General features: G+C 41.8%; 1 protein-coding gene across 1 annotated transcript; it reads right to left on the bottom strand.

The window, feature by feature from the left end:
• Window positions 1-746: 746 nt before the first annotated feature.
• On the bottom strand, window positions 747-21,724 carry dusp3a (dual specificity phosphatase 3a). The gene is made up of 3 exons (XM_072373601.1): window positions 21,394-21,724; window positions 11,468-11,700; window positions 747-7,734 (listed from the first exon to the last, which is right to left on the bottom strand). Exons 1-3 carry the CDS (start codon window positions 21,582-21,584, stop codon window positions 7,505-7,507), a joined length of 654 nt encoding a protein of 217 aa, XP_072229702.1. The 5' UTR covers window positions 21,585-21,724; the 3' UTR covers window positions 747-7,504.
• Window positions 21,725-23,559: the final 1,835 nt, after the last annotated feature.

Raw genomic sequence — 23,559 nt, 5'->3', positions numbered from 1 at the left:
GATTTTTAAACCTGGACCTTATTTCTGGCATGAAATACGTTCATCTACTCACCGAGAACAGTTTGGTGAAAGTCGGCGTCTTTCAGAAGATATTTAGATAACTGGAGATCCATATAACGGAGTGAACGGGGCTTAGAGGATGCAGCCTCTAAATAAGGCATTATCTGTCTTTATTTCACCAATACTTTAAGAAGAATGAATGAATGAACGTGTGCTATAGCTCTGTTAGCTCATAGCTGCTGTGTTGTTGTTATTGGAGGCTATCGGGGGGCTTATAGAGGGCTTTCTACACACTCTCTACTGGGATGACGTCATCGACGCCCACCGCTGCAGCACAGCTCATTCACTCCGGTAAGAACATCCATCGTACTCAAAGTTGTTGTCCACGTCGTCAAAATCTGATAAATATCCTGCCATGTTGCACAAAACTCTGTGTGAAGTTCGCCGACTGTCACAGAGCACGGAGTACACGGATCTCCAGGAATCTAAATATCTTCATACTGCTTCATACCAAACTGTTCTCATGAGTAGATGAACGTATTTCATGCCAGAAATAAGGTCCAGGTTTAAAAATACATTTAATTCCCTTTAATATCTAATTAAGTTTGCTACATGGGATACTATGAAAACTACCCATGATATGCCTTACGGTCTGCCTTACTGCATCTTTGGTAATTCTAAATCAGTTTTGTTCCAGATCCTAACTAATCACAACAATAAACCACTCATTGCTCCAAGACTTGAACACGTCAGCCATTTATTTCTTAAACATAGGAAAGAAGGGGCTTCTCCAAGGTAAGAAAAGTAACATCGCAGTTTAAAATCAAGTGCACTTCAACATGATCTCGCTCTGTGAGGGATCGGCCCCTTCCAACTGTTTGAAGTGAAACAAACAAACTCAAAAACATATCTAAAGGATCAACCGTTACTGTAAGGCTTCGGGTGGCAAGTGCCGTGTCGTTACTGTTGGGATGCTTTCGTTGAGAGTCAGCCATGACATGTACCCATTCACGGCTAATCCAACATCACATCTTTACATGAGGAAATGTTACAGGATAAGACTGTGGAATGGACTCCAGAGGAGTCAGGCAGTGGGCTCATTTGTGCTAGAAACTTCTCCTTTAAGCCATTCATCAGGATGTGGGTGAGAAGATGACGACAGCTGTTACCTGGGCTGAACTATTTCCAAGTAATTTCCGGTGTGTGTCTGAGAGCCCTCAGGAGCACCAGTGGGATGAAGTTTACTGCATCGTGGACAGTTTAGCCAGATGAGTTTCCATTATGTAACATATCGACTGGTAGCCACAAAGGGTTAAGCTTCTCAGCTTCTGGTGGACAGATGGCCGAGTTACGCCACATGAGACTACAAATCTGAGCTGAAATCACAGGAAATTATTCAAAAGTCAATTTAACGTACTTTTCTGCAAAAATAAACACAACTACCTGCCGTCTGTTTGATTGATTTAACAATCCTCCTCTGCACCGTGAGTGAGTTACAATTACAGTCTGGCCCAGGTCTGACTACCATTAAACATGCAGGTGACTCATCCAAAAGCAACACGGGGTAATGACAGAGCGTATTTAACCGAACGCTCGGATGAGCGGGTCACTTCTTACTACACAAAAAAACAAGAAACCACCTTATTTATCAGCAGGGCAAAGTAATTACACCTCAAATCAACTTTAAATCCTCGTAACAGAACAAAAACAGATTCAAAAATCAACCAAATAGCAGAAAATTAGTCAGAATGAATGCTCTTTACACTGTAATAGGCCTGTTATGACAGTAAAATGCAGCAATACACAATTGCCTTAGTGTGTTACATACTCAGCATATATAACAATATACATTAATGGCATTTCACATTCTCAATAATACATCATGTACTGTATAAGCCACAAAATGATGCTGGTATCATTTAAACAAACAGTTGCTTACAAGGTTTCACGTGTGGGGAGAAAAAGCAGCAAAAACATGGGACTGTGTTATAATCACCAGAAATAACCGACAATCGTGATCCAAAATGTGCAAACTACTATGAGTTGAACAGCAGGTGGCAGTGTTTATCTGTCGCTCAATGCGTAAAAGAGCAGCAGTCCAGCCATGGGAGACGCTTTCTGACATTGTTGCATGTTTGCTTCAGCACAGAAGCGCTTTTAGTCATTTCAGTGGTGGCAGAAAACATCAACATGGCTAGTTGGGAGTGTTTGTGAAGCAGGCCGGTGCAGGCTGTAAGTACGTACCCTCATACTGAACCGATACCAAGAGTTTCACCCCCCCATGTGCTGGGTTACTTGTTGCACTTTTGTGTATTCAGAGGGAGGGCAGTATTGACGAGCAGATGCAAATATCTGGATGAGTGAAACCCCAAACCATCTGAATGTTAAGAAAAGACAGTTCTAAGTGTTTGAAATACTTTTGTGCAGTAGAGTAGGTCACTTGGCACAGACTATTTTGGTTTATTGTGTAGTTGTGACAGTGGTTCTGTCCTCGTGTGGCGTGGGGTTCATGACGAGGTGATGGGAAACTGAAGGATGACGCATGCATTCGATCAAACTTGAAAATGGTCCTGGACTTGACTTCCTGCGTCTGATTTATCTTCTACGAGAGGAGGAGGTGTTTCTACAGCAATCGAACGAGCAGCTTTAAAGATCAGCTCGGACATTTTCACATGACCAAATGACAGGGGTCAGGGCCGACTGGAACAGCTTGTGCATGAACCGCGACTGAGACGCATTACGTTTAACTCCCCTGGAGAATATTACCTTATCTGGCTTTTCCTCCAGGCCAATAATGAGTCAGAGGCCACAGCAGCACTTATACATTTCAGAGGATGTTTGGGAATCTAAATAATGGATTTTACGAGATAAGAGGCCTTTAAAATGGCTCCTCTGGATGCTTTTATGTACACTCATGTACACCTTATTTGCACTTCCAGGACTCGGGATGCCGTTATTCTTGTTATCTATTGATCGGAAGAGTATTTTCTCAGTTACAGGGTTTAGATATCACTTGTCCCGCTGAATGATACCTCTATGAAACCAACACTCTGCAAGCAGAATACAGCCTGGAGTTACTCTCCAACATCTGCAGCTCCGATTCTGCGTTCCATTTGAACTCGGATGTCAAAATTTCTGAGTTCCTGGCAGGAAAAATCAGCTGGAACGCATGACCTCAAAGTCCAACATGGCATCTCCAAGCCTACACATTTATGATGGCTGCAGCAATAACCTGTTTATTAGCCCGTCTGTCTTTCCTTTAATCATGTGCTCACCCATAATAATGTAAACGCTTTCTTTGTAACCCTCTTGGATGAGTTACATGACATTTTAGCAGGTAAAAGCAGCAACGAGACACAAAAAACAGGTAATTCTTAAACTTTTTAGGCTTCTGGGAACTGATTCTAGCTTCAGTCTGAAGGAGGCAGTTTACAGCAACATACCTGCTTAAACTTAAGGTAGTTTTAAGCAAATATTCTGCCATGCCAACATAGAAAACCTGCCTTAAAACACTGCTACCTGACAACATCAGTAGTTCTGCCTCCTGAGGCAGATAGTTTTTCATTCAAGATGTTGTAATGTGAGACTTTTTAAACGTATCAACGTTGGTTTGAAAGGCAGAATAAGGGTTCAGCTCGCCTCGCACCAGGAGCACATCTTCATTTAGATCCCATGTTAACGGACTCAAGCTTCCATACAGATGGGCAGAATACAGAACTTATTTATTCGTGTCGTGGCTCTGTGAGACTACAACAACCTGCAGGAGCTGAGATGGTTGCTGTTACTTCTGTCGATCTACAGTAAATGGAAAATGTCTTGATGGAAAAGGTTTGAACAGCGGAAGCCACCTTTAGTTTGTCTTCTTCTGGTTTTCGAGGAAAAATGGCTCTTGTTCCAAGCTTAACCAATCAGCACTGAACCGTGTCCTGAAGAGGATGTTCAGCTCCTGTAAAACAGCTCTTAGAGACAGGGCCCTTCAATCCAAACCCGCTCAACTTATTCCTGCACAGACAATCCCGCTAATAAGTCTGCTCTGGATTAGAGCAACCTATGAGTGAAAGTACTCAAGGTAATTACAAGAAACAACACACTGAAATGCAAAGTGCAGCTGCAGGATCGCCTCATATTGTTCCAAACAGAACATTTTAAAATAACATTCGAACAGGTGATGGGATGAGTGCATGCTGTATGTCTGCAGTTGGTTTATATGCAGGATCATCCGTATGCATCTTATGCTGCCACCTGCATCTTGTTGTACTTCATGAATTAATTACGACAGGGACTTAAACCTGTGCAAAACACCAGAAAACACAATGAGTACGTGGGTCTCAGCTGGGAAAAAAACGGCTTTCATAAGCTAGTTTTGTGATAACTGTGATATAAAATATCACAGTCACACAGAACGTTTCACATGCACATCATATCTGAATATCAATGCACATGTAGTTCACTGTGAAACAGAAAGAATGAGAGCTACGCACAAATATAACATGATATTTAGGGACACACTGACGATACTACACTTTATAGCCACATTGCTCGTACATTCATATATGTCAACACGGAAATATGTATATACAGTATACATATATATATATATTCAAATGTATACAGATATATCAAAGGAGGAATAAATAGTGCCTTTAATGAGGTGAGACAACCTAGTTTTAATCTGGATTCACAGCAACATGCCTCAGATTTTCAGCTCTGGAGAAATATACAATCTGAGCCGACTTTCTCACAGAGCCGTGCTCCACATATAAGAAACACTCCATCCCTGCCCTTCCTCAGACTCATTTTACTTTACAGTATTACCTTAAATACGGCATCCATAAAGATGTACAACTGAACTGAAGCTGCTGTATGTAAACGTACGGCCTGGTTGGTTATACTAAATGAGATTACATTCTATATATCTGATAGGGTATTGACATATATTGCAATGCAAACAGAAAAGCCTACGTGTGTGTGTGTGTGTGTGTGTGTAACGTTCTGTTTGACACACACATTTAGGAGTGACATGTTGTGTGTGGACCTCTGACAGACTGTTGATGAAACAGTGGTACTGGATACTGGCTGGATGGCTGTGTCAGGGAATCGGCAGTGGACACCTCTCTGGTGTGATGACTGGAACTTTCTGTTGTAAGCAGGTGGCGTAACTGCAGGCCTCTAGTTTGACATCTACTTTTAACATCCCCTGTAACGCTAAGTTCTCTTTAACTGAAGAGCGCACTCTCACACCGCACGGCTTATGCGTATTTCTGCCACTAATCTGAAGTTTTGACTAAGCTTGAGCTGACAAACTGAGCTGTAACAAAGCATTTTAAAGCCAGACGTTAAAGGGCAAATCAAAGGGGAAGTTCACCAGCTGTGGTGCCGTTTATCCAGTCTGATGTCTGCCTGGAGGTACCAAAAAGGGACATTTTAAAAACTCAAAAGAAATGTTTTAGTCCAGAATTTACGAGCGAGTTACTCAAGATAAATGTCATCTGTGAGAGATCTCTGTGTTTGACAAAGGCGGGGGGGGTCAGTGTGAGCTACAAACTGAGACGGCTGGCCAGTGACGTGCGTTGGGTTTTCAAATGACTTTAATTTAATCAAACTGTGACAGCATGCCTCTGTGAGCCACCCATTTCAATCTCAACCCGAAACTGAAGTGGATGGTGCGTCTGCTGCAGCCAGATGTGGAAATCAGCGGTTCTCATGACATAATAACTTCCCAGACTCTGTAAACGAAGGTGTTGTGGAGCCTTTCTGTCTGGTTTTTCTAAACACGTTCAAAACCATCATCCTCAAATTACTGTTTTTTTAAATGATGTCACTTTATCATTTAATCAGAAATATTCAAATCAGCTCCATCTGACTCCAAAGATCAACAGTTGTGTGCTGCCAGCTGACATTATGGTGTGTTTTTGTTTGATACAAAGTCATAATAATGGGGCTTAAAAATTAAGTAACTCTGACTTTTTAAAGATAGCTCCCCAGATATCTTGAGATTAAAGCAACCAGCCAAGAAACAAGTACATTTGTCTTGTTAAAAGGAATATATCAAACATTTTGGTCAGCTTTATGCTCGTCAGTGTCAAGATAATTAGGGACCAACGTGTGAGATGCTCCTTCATAAGGACGTCCTTTTAAGAGGAAATATCTTCTCAGACAATAAAAAAAAAACAATAATATGTTAATTTAATCATTTAAATATTCAATCTTGCTTGGATTTCAGTTTCTGCACTGTAACTCTGTCATGACTTCTGGACAGAAACACTCCAAACTGAGCAGATTTACCACTCGAGATGGATCAAAAGCACCGTGGGGATAAATAAAAAGTTACTTAAAGCAGCTTTTATAATTAAAACAAGTGAAAATGACCTATTCTAAAGGATAGCTTTGGAATCGAATTGTAAGTATGAACCACTTTATCAGTTCATGTCACTGTGTGCTTTCTTAAATCATCACAGGGATCATTTACAGGGCTAAACAGACTTTTACCTCTAACTCAGTAGCCGAAGCTGCAGATTGTGTTTAAATCGAGTTTATTGAGCGAGCCTGAACTAAACGTGAGTAAAAGCACAACATCACATTTTACTATTCTCCTCACAGGAGGAAATGGATCTGGTCAAATACGCCAAAAAAGAGGACATTTGATAGGATATTCCCCTCAGATCACAGCAGCTATCTCCTAACTGGGCTCACGATCCAATCCAGGAGCTGAATACGGCTGCAACCTACGCAGCTCATTATTTATAATTAGCTCAACCCTCGTTGTTCTTAATGTTTCTGTCAAACTAGAGGCCTGAACTGAGGCGCTACACAGACCTACAGCGTGCATTTGGATGCGTTAGAGTGTGAGAAGTCTGTTTGTGCATTAAACATCTGCCCCAACGGCGGGGGGGGGGGGGGAGTAAGTATTTTAAGGGCTGAATCTGGGCGTCTTTTTCAGTTTTCATGGAATGTTTGGGATTTTCCTCCAGACACTCACGTTGCTTCTGTGTTGCATCATGTGTGGCCATCAACATCACTGACATTCCGGCAGTGGAAAACTATGGAATGATTGTGCTATAATCTTTCTATTTCATACAAATCTGGAAGGAAGTTTTAAAAACGGGGGACAAGTTTCACCTTCTCCACTTGTGGGACCTTGAAGGAATGCTTTAAGTAGCGAAGCTCAAATTTTACACAAATTCAGAGCTCGCCATACAGATATGCAGCAAAATCTGCACGGTGTAGAGTTATAAAAAGAGACTCAAGGCCGGGGGGGCGGGGGGGTGTTTGTGTTGGAGACCACACTCTTAACAACAGTGACTTTTGTGGACTATTAGAAAGAAAACAAGTGTGAGTGCACATGAGGAATATGCAGATGTATGTTTCAGAATACCCCTGATGTGTTGAATGGGTGCTGGTTTGGTCAGGGTGGGGTCGGCCTCCCAGAGCAGCTAAAGCCTGTAAAGGCGTGACCGGAGGAGACGGGGCAGAGGGTCCCTCAATATTCGCACCTGTCCTGCTTTTATTTGGACTTTAGTTTGCCCACCTCCCCATTCAGCTTGCCTTCCTCTGCCAGCTTCTCGTTTAGTTGGCACAGTTGGCGAAGGAAGCCGTCATTGGGACCGATTTCTCTCTTATTTCTCACTGTGGCCACCGCCAGCCGGGCATCCATCTTATGGCGCAGCATGAGGTAGGCAACAACCATGGTCGGGGAGCGGCTGTAGCCTTCTCTGCAGTGTACGTACACCTTACCTGGAAGACAAAGAACAAGACGAGAGCCATTCGTGGTGTTAGGCAATGTTAGAACTCTGGATACCAAAGTATTCTGGAGTCAGATGTGAGGCCATCTGTCCCACAGCTAAAGCTGGGCTGAAACTGGCTCGCACAAAGTTATTGCTGCTAAATGAGGTCCTTCGTCGTGAACTTGATTTGTCCCTCACTGCTTCTGTGTTTTGGCTTAGTTCATGTGAACAATATGACACTGTGCAACAGAACAGAATAGAAATAGAAAGCCTTTGTCGTCATTGAATGACTTGTTTGGAGCCACATATGTGCAAAAGAAAACCTACAATAAAATAAGTAGAATCTGTCATGTTACCCAACTTTAAGACCAAGTTAGAACCAGATTCCTATTGCTTTATGATATATAAAACCTTATAATGGGGTAAAGGGGTTAATGTTCATGTGATTTATTCTGCTAAACTTCATCTTGTAATTAAAATGTTAAATGTTAGCTTGGGATGGATTTCTGAGTCCTGGACAGAAATGGCTTATTGAATTTAGAGAGATATAATAATACAATCACAGCAACATTCATGCTGTTAGGACTTTGATTATGCTTGTAATCAACAAAGATTATATCCCTCTGCTAGCTGCTACAATGATTAAATCATCCGATGAGGAATGAGACGAATGCAACCCAACAATGTCGCCCTGCCCTGGTGGCAGAGACAGAATGTAGGCAGGAGGTTACTTAAATTCATCATAGTCCGAGTCTACCTGACTTATCGATCATTCATCAGGCTGAAGATCATGTAAGTTAGAATTTATGACCCATCAGAAGGTGCGTACTGATGAGTCCATGGTGCTGAAGTACCAGATAACTTTGTAATTACACCTTTCTATCTCAGTCACAAGCTTACGTCAGTCTCATCTTGGATCTGTTCTCCAACCTCTAACCAATGACTATTCAGCTATTTTCTGCACCCCCGACTGCAAACTTCCCGTCATCCTTAAAGAACCATCAATCTGCAGCATTAAAGTTCATATTTAAAAGCAGCAACTTCTTTCCCGTGGCAGTATTATAGTCCTCTGCTGAGGAACAGAAGCAGCGAGGTGGCCAGAAAGAGGAAACAAATTAACAAAGAAAACATATGTTGTGCCGAAAGATGCTGAGCGAAGCAGCTCCTCTGCCTGGAGACCTGACCTCTGCTGCAGACTCGGCAAAGTCAACCACCCCCACTGCATCCCCACGAAGCCACACCCACATGAAGCAGAGGAAAGGTGTGCGTCTGTGTGTGGTGGACCACGTGATCACTGTATTTCCTGTGCATCCTGATGCTTCCCTCTTTAATTTACACGTTTATTACAGCAGGCCGAAAACCCCACGAGGGATTTCAGAGCCGCTGACGAGCTGGGCTCAGGTCAGAACTGCAGAATCTGCACTTTCTTTGAAACCTAACACCTCTGTGTCCCTCTCCTGGTTTATCCCTAACATCTACTCTCCTCCTCCTATATATCGACTCTGTCAATGACGCCACCTCTTCAATACCCAATCACCCGAGCTGCCATGGATCAATGCTGAGTCCAATGAATCCTCTTGTTAGACATGCAGGATCTTTGGCTCACAGCTTTATTCGTTTTCTGCCTCTTTCTCTTCAATTTACTGTGGCTACATCAACTTTAATGCTTGATTGTGCATTCAGAATAGATATAACAACAAAACTGAATAAACTGTGCTGCAGGGGGGCGTGTGGATGAAGTGGTCCCAGTAGAGTGCCTGTGTAGAAATCCCTCTGTTAGCTCTCCTATAGCCGCAAGTAGCCACATAACAGCAGCTATGAGCTAACAGAGCTATAGCACACGTTCATTCATTCATTCTTCTTAGAGTATTGGTGAAATAAAGACAGATAATGCCTTATTTAGAGGCTGCATCCTCTAAGCCCCGTTCACTCCGTTATATGGATCTCCAGTTATCTAAATATCTTCCGAAGGACGCCGACTTTCACCAAACTGTTCTCAGGGAGTAGATGAACATACTTAATGCCAGAAATAAGGTTGAGGTTTAAAAATACCGGAGTTCCCCTTTAATATAAGAAAATGAATAGAAAAGCTCTGCATGGATTCTACAGCTTTGTCTCCAGCATGCTGAACCTTTAAGCCACTGGATAATTCCACTTACCAAGTTGTAAATGACTGAAGATTTCATTTTTAGTTATTTATCACTTTAAAGAACGTTTGCACGGAGCGAGCTTGTAAATAAGACCACTTAACACGCTGCAGCCTTCATTCTTTCTTAGGAACAATGCATCAGTGCGGTTCCTCATTAAAATCCCGGCCGTGACCTTTTCAGAGCTCACAGCCGAGCGCCACAGAATGCCACAGACGATGCTGCGCTGAGTGTTTGCAACGTCAAACTGCAGCAACACCAGACACAAAGCACAGATCAAACACCTTCTTCTGCTCGTCAATCTTCCATCCCCTTCTCTCCGCTGCTCGCCTCAACTGAAGCTCCTCACTCGTGATTTATCACTGATGCTGCACGTTTTGTCACACTGCCTGGGTATTAAGGTGCCTTCGTGTGTCAAAGCTGACAATAAATCCTCGACGCGAGGGTTCAGCACACTAATTGAACATCCTTCACATGTGGGGACTAAATTTAGTCGCAGCTTTGGGAGAGCTGGGGAGGGATGTGCAGGTGGAGGAAGGCTGCAGCCTCCTGGGATTAAATGTTGCTTCAGTTCTGCTTTCTGAAGTTATTTGTTAGAAGGTAGCACACCTGACCTAGTAGCTGTTTCAAATAGAAGACTAAGCTCCCTGGTGATTCTGGCTTTTTGCTTCTTTTGAGCTCTTACTGCAGTACTTGTTTCGTTCTCTAACACAACCTAAAAGGGTCCCAGCACCGGTTTCATTTAGCTAATATCTACTGCGGGGTGCAACACATGAAACGTCAGACAACGCTGACATCCAGGGACGCGATATGATAACGTAATATGGAGCAGGGCTCAGGAGTGTGTCCGATTTAGTATGATGATTATCTCCCGTCTTCATTTTGAGATCCATAGTGATGAAGAGAGGCCATTATTAAGCAGGAGAGCAGCAGGAGAGGAGCTTGTTTTCGTGTCTCAAACTTGTGAGAGAAAAAATACACTTTCATGTGGGAGCTTCTGAAGGCAGACAAACACCACGCTACCCTTTGATATTCTCTACATTTGAAGGGTTTTGTTCCAGAAGCTCTTGTTAGAGTTTCTGTGCATTGGGAACCATAAAAAAGCTTGTTTTCTGTGTCAAACTGTGTTAAATATCAGTGGTCATTTGGGCTATAACCCATATTAATACATAAATTGCAGCTTCATCATTGGTCTATTTTCCACTGACTGAGGTTAAACTGTAAGATTCAATTCATTTTTATTCATTTAGTCACAGCAAAAAGCCATCTGAAGGCACTCAGAAAAGTGCAGGTAGCGATAAATGCTAACGCTAAAGCCTCGTTAATGTACAGGTCCAGTTAATGGTTTGGATCAACAAAATCAAAAAGTGGCTAAAATGACCCAACTGGGTCCCCAGAGGGTTAAATGAATTAACTGAAGCAGGACCCAAAAGCCAGATGTTTGTGGGTGTCAGTGGGACTTCTGACTGGTGTTCAAACAGGGCTTAAGTCAGATGATGATTCTCTGAGAGTTCCCAGCAGAAAAAGTCCTGGTTCGGGTAATTTTTAATGATTACAGACAAACCAAAGAAGACGAGGACAAAAAAACAAACCCACCTTTGTTGTTATTGTGTGCTAGTGCTTTGTCGATAAAATCAGCCCCCTCCTCAAAGAAGGCACTGAGGTTGAACTGTTTTGTATCGTTGGCCTGGATGCCGTGGTACGTGATGCCGGTGCCGGTGTAGAACTCCGCGCTCGTGTTGACATGCATGAAGGAGGTTCCTTCCGCCACGTTCAGGACGTGCGTCACTCCAAGTTTCTGCAGACGCATCGTGTTCTGGGCCACAAACCTGAGCGGGAGAGAAGATTACAACTGAAAAGTAAATCATTTGATGCCCGTGAGAAGCCTGCTGCAGACCTTAGGGAGCTAAATGACAAACCCACAGTGCTTCTGTTGGGGGGTAATAAAAAACTTTGCTTTCTTACAGCACAAAACGATGCAGCACAACTGCAAATCCAAGACAAATAACAGCTCTAATGCAAACACATGAGGAAAAGGAGTACGTCAGCACATTTCACTGGCAGCAACGATGCAGAAATACCACAAAGACTGATAGAGAATGCCTGCAGGGAGTCTGCTTAACGCTCAACTAAAAGTTTTTCCCAAACTGCAAAGCCTGTCAGTGACTCCCTGGATGCTCCTTTTCCTAATTTACAAACCAGTCGACGGTTTATTAAATGATTTTATTAAATAAATGAAACAGAAAGCATGTTCACAGCTCAGCATACCCACAAAAGAGCTTTTACTTCTCGCTTGTTAGGCTTTTGCTGCTATAAAAGCTGCGAAACATTTGCACTTTTCCTGTTATGAGGGCCAGATTTCTTCAGTTAGATCTTTATTTGCATCTTTTATTTGTTGCTTTAAGACAGAAAAGCTGCAATGAGAGAATGTTTGGCATTTTAGCTCAATTCTTTTCAGCCTTAATTTCACACACACGTGTTTCTCTAATAAACTGGAGTTCAACTTATCCATTATAAGGTTTTCTAAATGAATACATTTTGACATTTCCCAACGGGTGACTGATGTTTCAGCTTCCTGGCTCACTGGGACGGTTAGCGGCAGCTTCATTTATCGAGTACATTTATGTGAACACTGTAGATTTTATCTGGGGTTGTTGAACATTCCTACACGTCAGCACGAGGAAGAACCTCTTTACTCAACTGTCCGTTTCAACAAAGCCAGCTCTATAAATGACTCATGTCCTTCCTAATGAGTCTCCTCACCTCCTCCCTCTTCTGTCCTCCTGCCTGAGACACAAAAAAATCAATCAAAGCAAAGTATTTTCAAAACAATCTCACTTCCTAAAATGCTTCCTAAAGAGATAGGAGAGAGGAAGTGAGGATGCATCTATGTGTCCTTTAAATTCAAACACAGTCACAAACATCTGGCAGAAATAAATGAAATACTCAGGCTGCGATGGTCAGATGGTGCAGCTTTGTCACATCGTAATGAAGTCATGCCGCTTTAAAGGGGAACTCTGGTATTTTTAAATCTAGACCTTATTTCTGGCATGAAATACGTTCATCTACTCACTGAGAACAGTTTGGTGAAAGTCGGCGTCCTTCGGAAGACATTTAGATTCCTCGAGATCCATATAACGGAGTGAACGGGGCTTAGACGATGCAGCACAGCTCATTCAAGTCGCCAAAATCTGGTAAATATCCTGCCATGTTGCACAAAACTATCAGCAGCAAACTCTGTGTGAAGTTAGCCGACTGTCACAGAGCACGGAGTGAATAAACTGCTCCAGGGGGGCGTCGATGACGTCATCCCAGGAGACGAGTGTGTAGAAAGCCCTCTATAAGCCCCCCGATAGCCGCCAATAACAACAACACAGCAGCTATGAGCTAACAGAGCTATAGCACACGTTCATTCATTCATTCTTCTTAAAGTATTGGTGAAATAAAGACAGAAATAAGGTCCAGGTTTAAAAATCCCGGAGTTCCCCTTTAATGCCTCTTTACCTCCTGCACTCACGTCTCTGGTGCTAGGAATAAGGCTGATAATATCCTCGCTTTTTACTACACATCTGTAGGTTTTTCACAGCTACCTCATATATCAGTGCTCAAAAATGTGAACTGCGCTGCCAGCAGAGCAGGATCCCTGCATGACCTCACGTACATTTTTGGCCAGAGACGCACAGTGAGGACTCGAAGAAGGAATCAAGGTTGTAGAAACTGAGAAGTGGGATAACGGAAAGAAGTGGTCGGACCACTCTTTACGCCTGGCAGAGGTCTTCAAATGCTTGACAGACTCAACTGTTCACGTGTGCATCAGTCCACTTTATAGGTGCATGTTGCTGGAAAAGAGAAGGTCATGAGTCAACTCTTCTTTGATTGGCTGAGTGCTTCAGTGATGCTTTATTAAACCGTTTTTATTCTCAGATCCTTCATTCGGTTAGCTTCTATGGATGCCTCTCAGAAAGCAGGTGTAGGAAATCTTATTTTTCTAGCAGGAAAGCTACAGTTTACCTAAACAGTCTCTTTACTGTCACTGGTAAAGAAGTCATGCCTTTGACGATCCTTTTTCTGAATCTTCCCCAATCATTTTTCTTGTCACCCTCCTGGTGAAATTATTTGGCATAATTCTGAAGAAAGAAATCCCAAAGAAAGCATTCCCCTTAAAAGCAGAGCTTTTGCCATATTACCTCAAATTCAGCCGCTTGTTCGTGGTAGTAAACTGTGTCCGACTCGACTGCTGCAGTGTATTTACGCCTCTTATGTCGGCGGCAGATCTCATCGGCACCCAAAATGAGCGCCCAGAGTGCAACCAAGTTCTTTCTCAAAGGGTTTCTAATCTGCGTCCAACCATAAAACAAAAGTCCTGCAGCCATCTGAGAGATATCCAGCAAACCAACGTCAACTTTTTAAGAGCTGCCCACAGAGAATAGCATGAAAACTGTACAACAAAAGTCCACTCAGACTCGAATTATGAGGCAGAGGAGAAGAAGGAGGCAGAAAATAAAAGTGAAGCACATCTCCCTCTACTTCCCAGACACAGTAAATCTATTTCTGCTTAGCTCCTGCTCCAATAAACGTTTCCTTTAAAAAGCACAATACTGCATATCAGATCTATACAGCAAACAAACTACAACAAAGCGAAACAAGATGTTGGCTGCTCCTGCCTGTCTGGCCCAAAGCCTGTGTCCACTGTTCCCATCCACCTTGGCTGGAGGCACTGCCCATCGATTGGGAATAAAACGCCTCTTTGAGTATCAAGGAAACAAGTTGTATCAGGGTTTTATGGGGCACTTAATGTCACTAATTAAAGATAATTTATGTTTAAACGGCACCACATTGTTGTTGCACAGAGGAAACACTGCATCGCGACACAAAATTGAGAGAAATATGGACATAAAGTGGGATGATGATGGGGTGTGCAAGCGATATGCATGTTGTTTAAAATGTTCCAAAAGCTGCATTTGTGTTCAGAATCATAAATCTGTGAGGCGCTCAGCCTGACAGCTCTGTGTGCTTTTATTGCTATATCTGCTTAAAGTCGATACGAGGCTGCTGGAGCGAGGCTGGGTGACCCCGAGCAGCTCCCAGGAGACGGTGGCAGCAAAGCCCCCCGCCCCCCCATAACTAATAAAAAACCCCGAGATGAAGCAGCCCATCTGCCTGCGTGTCAGCTAAAGGGCAGACTTGTGATGAAGCAAAGCAAACAGCCCCTCAATTTCATTCACAAACTCTCGTGTGTCCCGGCTGAGCTATTTTTCAGAAATGCTTACCGTACGAGAACCTAAATGCACCGTGAAGGAAGCAGAATGTAGTAAAGTGGCAGCGTGCACACTTACTGTACTTCCACGCAACAATGCAGAGGCAGGCCGGGTTGAGTTGGGTTCACAGCCAATGGCTTCCTTCCTCCTCGTGTCCCAGCCTCCTCACCCTGGGAGCCGCAGTTAAGAGCAGCTTCACAAAGAGCCGGAGTGTTTCTCACAGCAAGCAACCACACCTCGAGTCTGTCCCCGAGCAGCACGAGGTGAAATGCTTCCAGAGTGCTGACTACAACTGATCTGAAAACAGTGCAAGTCGGCAAGGTGCAGTCATAATCCATTTATGAACAGGAGCGTTTTACAGACTAGTTGAATAAACACAAGTGCTGATCCAGTCAATGTCTTATTCATTGAAGTAACTCACAAAAGGAAAAAACAAAACATTTGGGAATGAAGATGTAAATCAAATGCAGGCTTTGGTCAGCAGACCAAACCCCAGTTTAAATGTCCGGTGTGTAACATTTAGAGGACCTTATTACAGTCACAGTCACGTGTAAAACCTGTTTTAATTCACACTGTTAGTGAGGAATCTCGGCCACTCTTCTCTCCAGCGCTGCTTCAGCTCATTGAGGTTTGCAGCATTGGTTTCTGCACAGCTCTCTTAAGGTCCCACCACAGCATTTCAGTCAGGCTGAGGTCTGGACTCTGACTGGACCATTGCAACACCTTGATTCTTTTCTTTTTCACACATTCTGCTGTAGATCTGCTGCTGTGTTTGGGATCTTTGTCCTGTTGATGAGCCAGTTTCAGCCCAGCTTTAGCTGTGGGACAGATGGCCTCACATTTGACTCTAGAATACTTTGGTATCCAGAGGAGTTCATGGTGGACTCAATGACTGCAAGGTGCCCAGGTCCTGTGGCTGCAGAACCAGCCCAGATCATCAGCCCTCCACCACCGTGCTTGACAGCTGGTATGAGGTGTTTGTGCTGATATGCTGTGTTTGGTTTCCTCCAAACGTGCTGCTGTGCATTAGGACCAAACATCTCCACTTTGCTCTGGTCTGTCCAAAGGACATTGTTCCAGAAGTCTTGTGCTTTGTTCAGATGCAGCTTTGCAAACCTAAGCTGTGCTGCCATGTTCTTTTTAGAGAGAAGAGGCTTTCTCCTGCAACCCTTCCAAATAAGCCATACTTGTTCAATCTTTTTCTAACTGTGCTGTCATGACCTTTAACCTTTAACATGCTAACTGAGGCCTGTAGAGTCTGAGATGTAGCTCCTGGCTTTTTCACCTTGGGGTGAACTTGCTGGGACGTCCACTCCTGGGAAGATTGACAGCTGTCCTGAATGTTTTCCACTTGAGAATAATCTTTCTCTCTGTAGAATGATGGACTCCAGATAGTTTGGAAATGGCCTTATAAGCAGCAACAGCTGCTTCTCTAAAATCATTGCTGATGTCTTTCCTCCTTGGCATCGTGTTAACACACACCTACATACGTTATTTCCTATAATTTGCCACCAATGTATATGTACAGCTTTGCACTAACTGACTCACATAGTGAGTGTTGGGAGAAAAGAAGAGCTCATTTTTTAATTTTGTTTGTCTCCAAATGACTAAAGCCAAGAAACCATGTGCTTAGAAGTGGATTTTAAAGTATTGTCACATATTTAAGTCTTAACTGTGCCATGACCTGAAAGAAATAACCGATTTACCACCAAAATCATATTTCAGAGCCTGAAAATAGTTAATGAGACAAACTTCCTGGGGGAGCCGGTTATAATGAATATTTTCCGGGACAGATATATATACAGTCATGAACTGTAACGAGGTATGTGTGATCTACTGTATTCATGTCACTGTTGTATTCGCGTGTGCAGTCGTTTGAAACCGACCACAGTCTGCTAACAAGATGCATCAGCTCTGCAGAGGGCTTCCTGGGTCTCAGAGGTGGGGAGAGTGGACAAGTTACTGGCCTTAATCAACAATCAATATCACCGCTCTGCGCCCGAGACGTTACATTGCACTGCGCTTAACACCTGTTAGGACGGAGGGTGACGTAGATAAACTAATTATACCCCCGAAGGCTGGCTGACGAGCATATTCAGCAATTAGAGAAAAGTCTGTTCTCCATAATCAATGAACATAGCTCCATCAGGCATCAAACCGTCGTCCTCAAAGATCGTGACGATGAGAGCACATCAGAGCCTCAGCTTTTTGTCTGATGAGCTTCAGCTGCACACAGGGCTGCCAGCACTTTGTTTGGAGCCTTAGACCCGGCAGACAGGCTCGTTCAGATTGATTTTTGTTGCAGCATCGAGCTACAGACATACTCTTGTATTCTAACCCTCCTCCAACACTCATGATGAACCGCACGGAGACAACAAGCCTCTCAGGGTCATCTCTGGGTATCTCCTCTGCCACAAATACACACCAACAACACTATGAATCATTCTGTAAGAGCTCAAAATTAAAAACAGCAACAGCGTCCTGACAAATCAAACCAAAGACTGTAAATAAGGCAAAAATTAACAGCTTTTCTGAAGCCTCCAGTGATGCATCTTGGTTCTTTTTGGAGCAAGAAAAGATGACATCTGGATTAGAGGACGGAGCTGGGAAGTGGTGCTTTAAACCTTTCTTTGAGGCCAAACATTTGCTTAATTATGGGAGAATTTTCAAAAAAGTTATGGTTATAAACTCCTGAAGAGCTGTAATTTAGTGCTTTTGTTCATCTGGACTGGACCACATTCAGACCTTAAGAAACGTCCCATTTGATATGCATCTTAGTCGCAATTTTAAAAAAAAAAAGGATCTGAATTAATATGTTACATGATTATAGAAATAATGCAACCACGGAGGAAGTCTACATGAAATAAATCTGAAAATAACTTGATGTTTGATCATTTTCAAGCAATGTGAAGCTTTGAAAGAAGCAGAAAAACCGTCTCATTCATCTACATTCGTTCCCTTTAAACCACTCTGTACCTTTAATGGGTCGGCTGAGCTGATCAATAGTCTTGCTCCACATCACATCCATCAGCTCTCCGGTATCATTATTCAGCCCATGCTGCTCCATGGACAGCAGACATATCTCATATCATAATTACCCCTTTAAAGAATCTAGAGAAATATCTCTTCAACTTTCCTGCTGTGCGAAAACCTTTAAACTAGGAAATCTGGATGTCTACGACTATAATTTCTAATGGTTGGTATCTAATAACTGATGCAGGTACAAATAGAGGAACCTGATCACTGATTTTTGCCTTAAATCAAAGAAATATATTCATTTTCTGGTAGTTTGACTCGAACCACAGGCGCTTTATCTCGACTTGGTTTGTTATTCCGGTTTTGAGAAGCTCGATTTTAATCAGACTAATGATGAAAGTCCGGTTTTGGTCGTACAAACACAATAGTTTAGCTTTTCCTAGTGTCAAGCCAACACTCTTAATGAGTCCCTGGTTTGTTTGACACCACCAGAATGCTTACAACTTCAAGAAAACATCATTAAGCTGCTTATTTCCTACGAGTTTCCACTGGGACAGACTCATTACGGCAAATATCTATTAAAAATACAATACCTGACATTATGTGCAGAGAGAATGAGGGCAGGGCAACACTGTGCACTGATGATTTTACATTTTATATCCAATCTGTGCAGGAAGCAGCTGAAATATGCTTTTACTGGAACACAAGGCGATAAATTTCTAACAAGTCAGCATGTTCATTACAAAGCCGATACAATCAAACTAACCAACAACAGCGGATTTATGGTTCTGCCAGCAGCAAACATACTGTATAGAAACACTACATACACTGCTTTTATTGTGGGGTCCATAAGAATTAGGACAGAGACACAATTTTTGGAATTTTGTGTCTGTACGCCACCACAGTAGATCTTAAATGAACCAAGATGTGAGTAAAGTGCTTCAATTGAATTATATTTAACAAAAAACAACGTGATAAGTTGTGTCCTGGCTATATATGGCCCGTTTACTCGTTACATCCTGTTATATCTCTCTGCTTTAGTCCACAGATCTCAAATAAATGCAAACAATATAAATTAGAGCGTTGAATCAACATAATTAGCTTTCTTATCTAGACAAAACAGAATAATTGACTCTTGATATCTATAAAAACAGCATGAAATAATCAGTATCGCTCTTCTCAGCTATATCATAGCTTAAAGCCCTTCAACCAGAGCTGGAAAGACTTGGATCTTGGTTGGTTTTTGTTCCCCAAACCCACAGTTAGAATGTGCTGCAGTGATTCATTTGTGCTAGAATGAGCTTATTCACTAAAAAACAGTGGTTTGTGCTCGATGAGTCTAAGAAAATCAGCGGTAAATATTTGCAGCCTGTCGATACGTTTGTAATAAACACAAAGAATCGGACACACGACACAAATATATGCTTTCGACCATTTTTTTAAGCAAATGTCCCAAAATTAAAAGGTTCTAGGTATCTAAAACTGCTTTTTGTGTTCATTTTGTTCATTACACTGGTTATCCGTGTCCCAGGGAAGGACGAGGCCCAATTTTCTGACTTTTTATCAAATTTATTAACCTAGAAAATAATCTGAAGACTGATGAATGACACATTTTGTGAGCTGAGGCTAAAGTTATTTTTAAAAAGTTTGTAAATGTCACATTTCCGCTAAAAGACAGACACCAGCAAATAAGTATCAGATTTACAGCTGCTTTTAAAGTAAAAAAATCATGGCTTTTATTTGTCTCTTTATTTGTCTCTTTTTGCTATGCAAACCTAATGATTTGTTAATTATTAGATAACAATAAATGCCAGTTTAACTACTGGTGCAGAAAACAATCTTAGCTGTTTCTCTAATCCTAATCAACGCTGGTACGAGCCTCAGAGCGCTGCACTTTCCACCTGCTGCCATTAACTTCAGGATCAAGAAACAATTAAATGCTAAAGAAATACATAAAAACACCATAAAATAACATTCTTTACCTTATCATGGCTGTATCTGACCACTTAATTCATTATATTTTCCATTTCTAATTAGAAAAATCACTGAAGACGACATCAAAGCTACAAAATATTCACTTTAACTGGCTGCGTTTGGTTTTATTTTGCTTCTTCACAAGCTGGACGAGGTGATATTTGCCATTTCTGATTGATAAGTTATGGATATTTGACCTATTACGAAATAAGAAGCCAATTAAATTCATCACCACTGACCCATCTATTAAGTTTCCTCTCTAATATTTTCAATCTATTTACATTCCTTGCAAACACACACCGATCACAATTGCCTTTATTGATCAGTGTGGTGACTATTTTGTCCTTTAACTGATTTATTGATAGACTGAAATAAGACAGAAACCTTTTGTATGGCTGCTGTTTTGTTTGTTTGTCTTATTTTGGTCTAAATTCAGTTTAAGGCAACAGAAAAGCAGAAAATATCAAGAAACCAGCAGATATTTTCTTGGGAAATTGCAAAACAAAATCAAATAATTAAACATTCAGATTGTAGATTTAATCATTTGTAAAAGGTATGACAAAATATTTAGAAATATGTATACATTTCGAGACATTTCTAAATGACTAGATATTTAGAAATATAGAGAGAAAAACATCCACCTTTTTTTTACAGTCTTAAAGTCTTAAAAGTATATATTCCTTTAAAAAAATAAAGATTAACTTCTCTATTTTAACTGTATACCCACTACTGGTTACATCTTTTTGCTCCTCTTTATTCAACATCAGGACCATCTCTGTGTTATTTCGTCAATTTATGTGATAAAGGTTAAAATAATGCCTTTTCGATGCGATGATTGCGGTGCCCCTGCAGCCCAGCTGGACCGTCAGGGGAGCGGCTTGATGAGGACGTGATTGCACGGCAGTGACACTAATGATGGAGGGTTTCATTGAGTGAAAGCTGCTCTTCAAACGTCGCCCTTAACGTCTGAATCCGGGCGTGTTTGAGGTGAATTTCCCCGCTCTAAAAGCTTGGTTACATTATCGATCATCTTATCCGTGGTAAAACCAGGGTGTTGTTGGGTTACAGTGTCCCCCTGCCTTGTTATTGAGACATACTTCGAGGACGGCCGGTATCCGTTGGCAACAACAGGCTGTCGCTTTCTCCGTGATGACAGCGGAGGCACCAAAACAACAAGCCCGCCCTACGTGCGTGCTGATCGGCATGCGACACTGTTGTCACTGTCGCGGATGTGGACGGGCTGATAAAAAAAATAACTGTCAGGGCGCGAGACGCTGCTTAAGAAGGTAAAAACCAAAAGGGAGGATGACTCACGCGTTGCCGATGTAAATTCTGGGGAAGACCTCGTTGAAGTGTTGTGTCGGCAGGTTGTAGAAGCCGCTGCCGTCGGAGAGGAGCTCGTTGAGTTTTTGGACGGTAACCTCGCAGCCTGGAGCCGGGACGTCAGCCTGTGGAGGCGGCGGCTGCTGCTGCTGCTGTTTCGTGGGGCTTAGGTGTTTCTTCATGGCTCCTCTTCACACAAACTAATGTTAGATTACAATTAGTGTCAGATTCGTGAGCGTCTTCCGACTGTTCAACAGCATTTTTTCTCGGCGCATGAGTCGTGCACGCGCTGCTCCCTATTCTGCAACCTGTCTGACGAGGCGGGAGCCCTACAGTTCATTAAGTGTCAGTGAAAGCGCGGGAGTTGTAAAAAGTGCTTCCGGTCTTACTTTCAAAGTTAAAGATTATTTTTATCCATATAAATAAAGTTTTTTCATTTCACACAACTAACCTTTTTTGGGGGTTTTAGATATTATTGTTCGTTACTTTTTCAGATTCCTTCGTTTAAAGTCTGTCAGAATAATTAAAAAAAATGTTTTAGATGGATGGATAGATATATAGATATTTAACAGTCTCCAGTCTCTTACTTTTTTGCTTGTTTTAGCTTTAATTTCTACAACTTCAGATCTGATTTTATGCTTCTTGAAACTGATTTCTTGAACAGTTTCAAACCTTATTATTCAGTTTCAAGTCTTATATTAACAGTTTCAGAAGTGTTGTGGATGTGATAGTGACAAAAAGGAGAATAGTATCATGTGCAACTACAAAAATAAAGAGGTTTGAAATCCTTGCTCAAGTCTCTGGATTTGGTGAAAAATTGATTAGTATGATAGAAAATATCATCGACAAAAGGCATAGATTCAAGTTACCAGTATAGGAAGAACATATTAAAGTAATGGATTTACAGTTCCAAATTCAGAGCTAGCAGCACACAGGTCTCATTGATATGTTAATAAGCATTTTACATTCTTACAGGCAGTCCAGGAAGGAGTTAACGCACCAAAGTTTTGTCTTTTTTCTGAATAACAGACCTCAGATCAATCATATATTCAATGAGGGCCAAATATGGGACCTTGCAGAACACCACCGCAAAGAGCTGCAGAGGAAAATGGTTAGTTAGTTTAATTAGTTTAAGTCAAACATTCTTTGTCTTGGTAGTAATGAAAACTACAGAGTGTTGACCTCAACACAACCCAGCTCTTTGTAGATCAAACCAGCGAACATCACTGTCAGGGTTAACATGCTCTAAGAAAATTAAAGGATCTCATTCAAAGCCTGAAACCAGACAAATTGGGGGTTCTATAGTGAAACATTTATGTCTGTAATTTTAGATTTTCAGTATAAACTGTAGGTGAGCTAAAACAAACAAGCATTGTTATTTACTAACCTTCAGCAGCGGGCAATACCGAGCTTTTATTGTGAAGACATTCTCTAATTTCCGGTTTTTGCTGGCGTTTAGTTCTGACTTCACACACCTCCCTCCCTCCTTCACTACCTCCATCAGACACACCCCACCGACGGTCAGACACTCTGGAGACCGGCGCTAAACCTGAGTACACACAACAGGGGTGGACCTCGTGCTGCCTTCAGGTGCTACTCGTAAGATGCTAAAATTGGGCTTACTGGTCAAGTTTTAAAACGAGATAGGGAGCTTCTCATTAATATCCCAAAGCAGATCATCTGTTTGTGTGGATGATTTGTCAGGATGAATTCCAATATGTGACAACTGTATGGTTTCATACGGAAGTCCTACAACAACCTGTTTGTTTAATGCCCTGACCATTACAGAATTAGGACTCTTTTATTAATGATTTAATGTGATTATTAAGACAATGTTCCATTAGATATTTAAACAAAACGTGTTAAGGTGCAAAAGGTGTATATAAACGGAGGGTATATAAAAGTTACACTTTCTGCATAATTTGCTAGTGACTTTTATGACCTTTTCATTGTTCCAACAAACATTTTCCAAATTCAAACCACACAAACTTCAATAGATTTGGTGTATATCACTTTAAAAATGTTGTACTGTGAGATGTTTACAGGTATTCAAAAGAGCTTGAATAAGAGAAACTGGACCTCTTGGAGCTTTAAGACATTTCACCTCTCAATCATTCAGTTCTTATAATAACCTGAATGACTGAGAATCTTCATCAG

This window comes from Leuresthes tenuis, unplaced genomic scaffold (assembly GCF_036924035.1).
Source record: "Leuresthes tenuis unplaced genomic scaffold, fLeuTen1.0.hap1 SCAF_20, whole genome shotgun sequence".
Lineage (NCBI taxonomy): Eukaryota > Metazoa > Chordata > Actinopteri > Atheriniformes > Atherinopsidae > Leuresthes > Leuresthes tenuis.
This window is presented reverse-complemented; position numbering and strand designations above follow the sequence as displayed.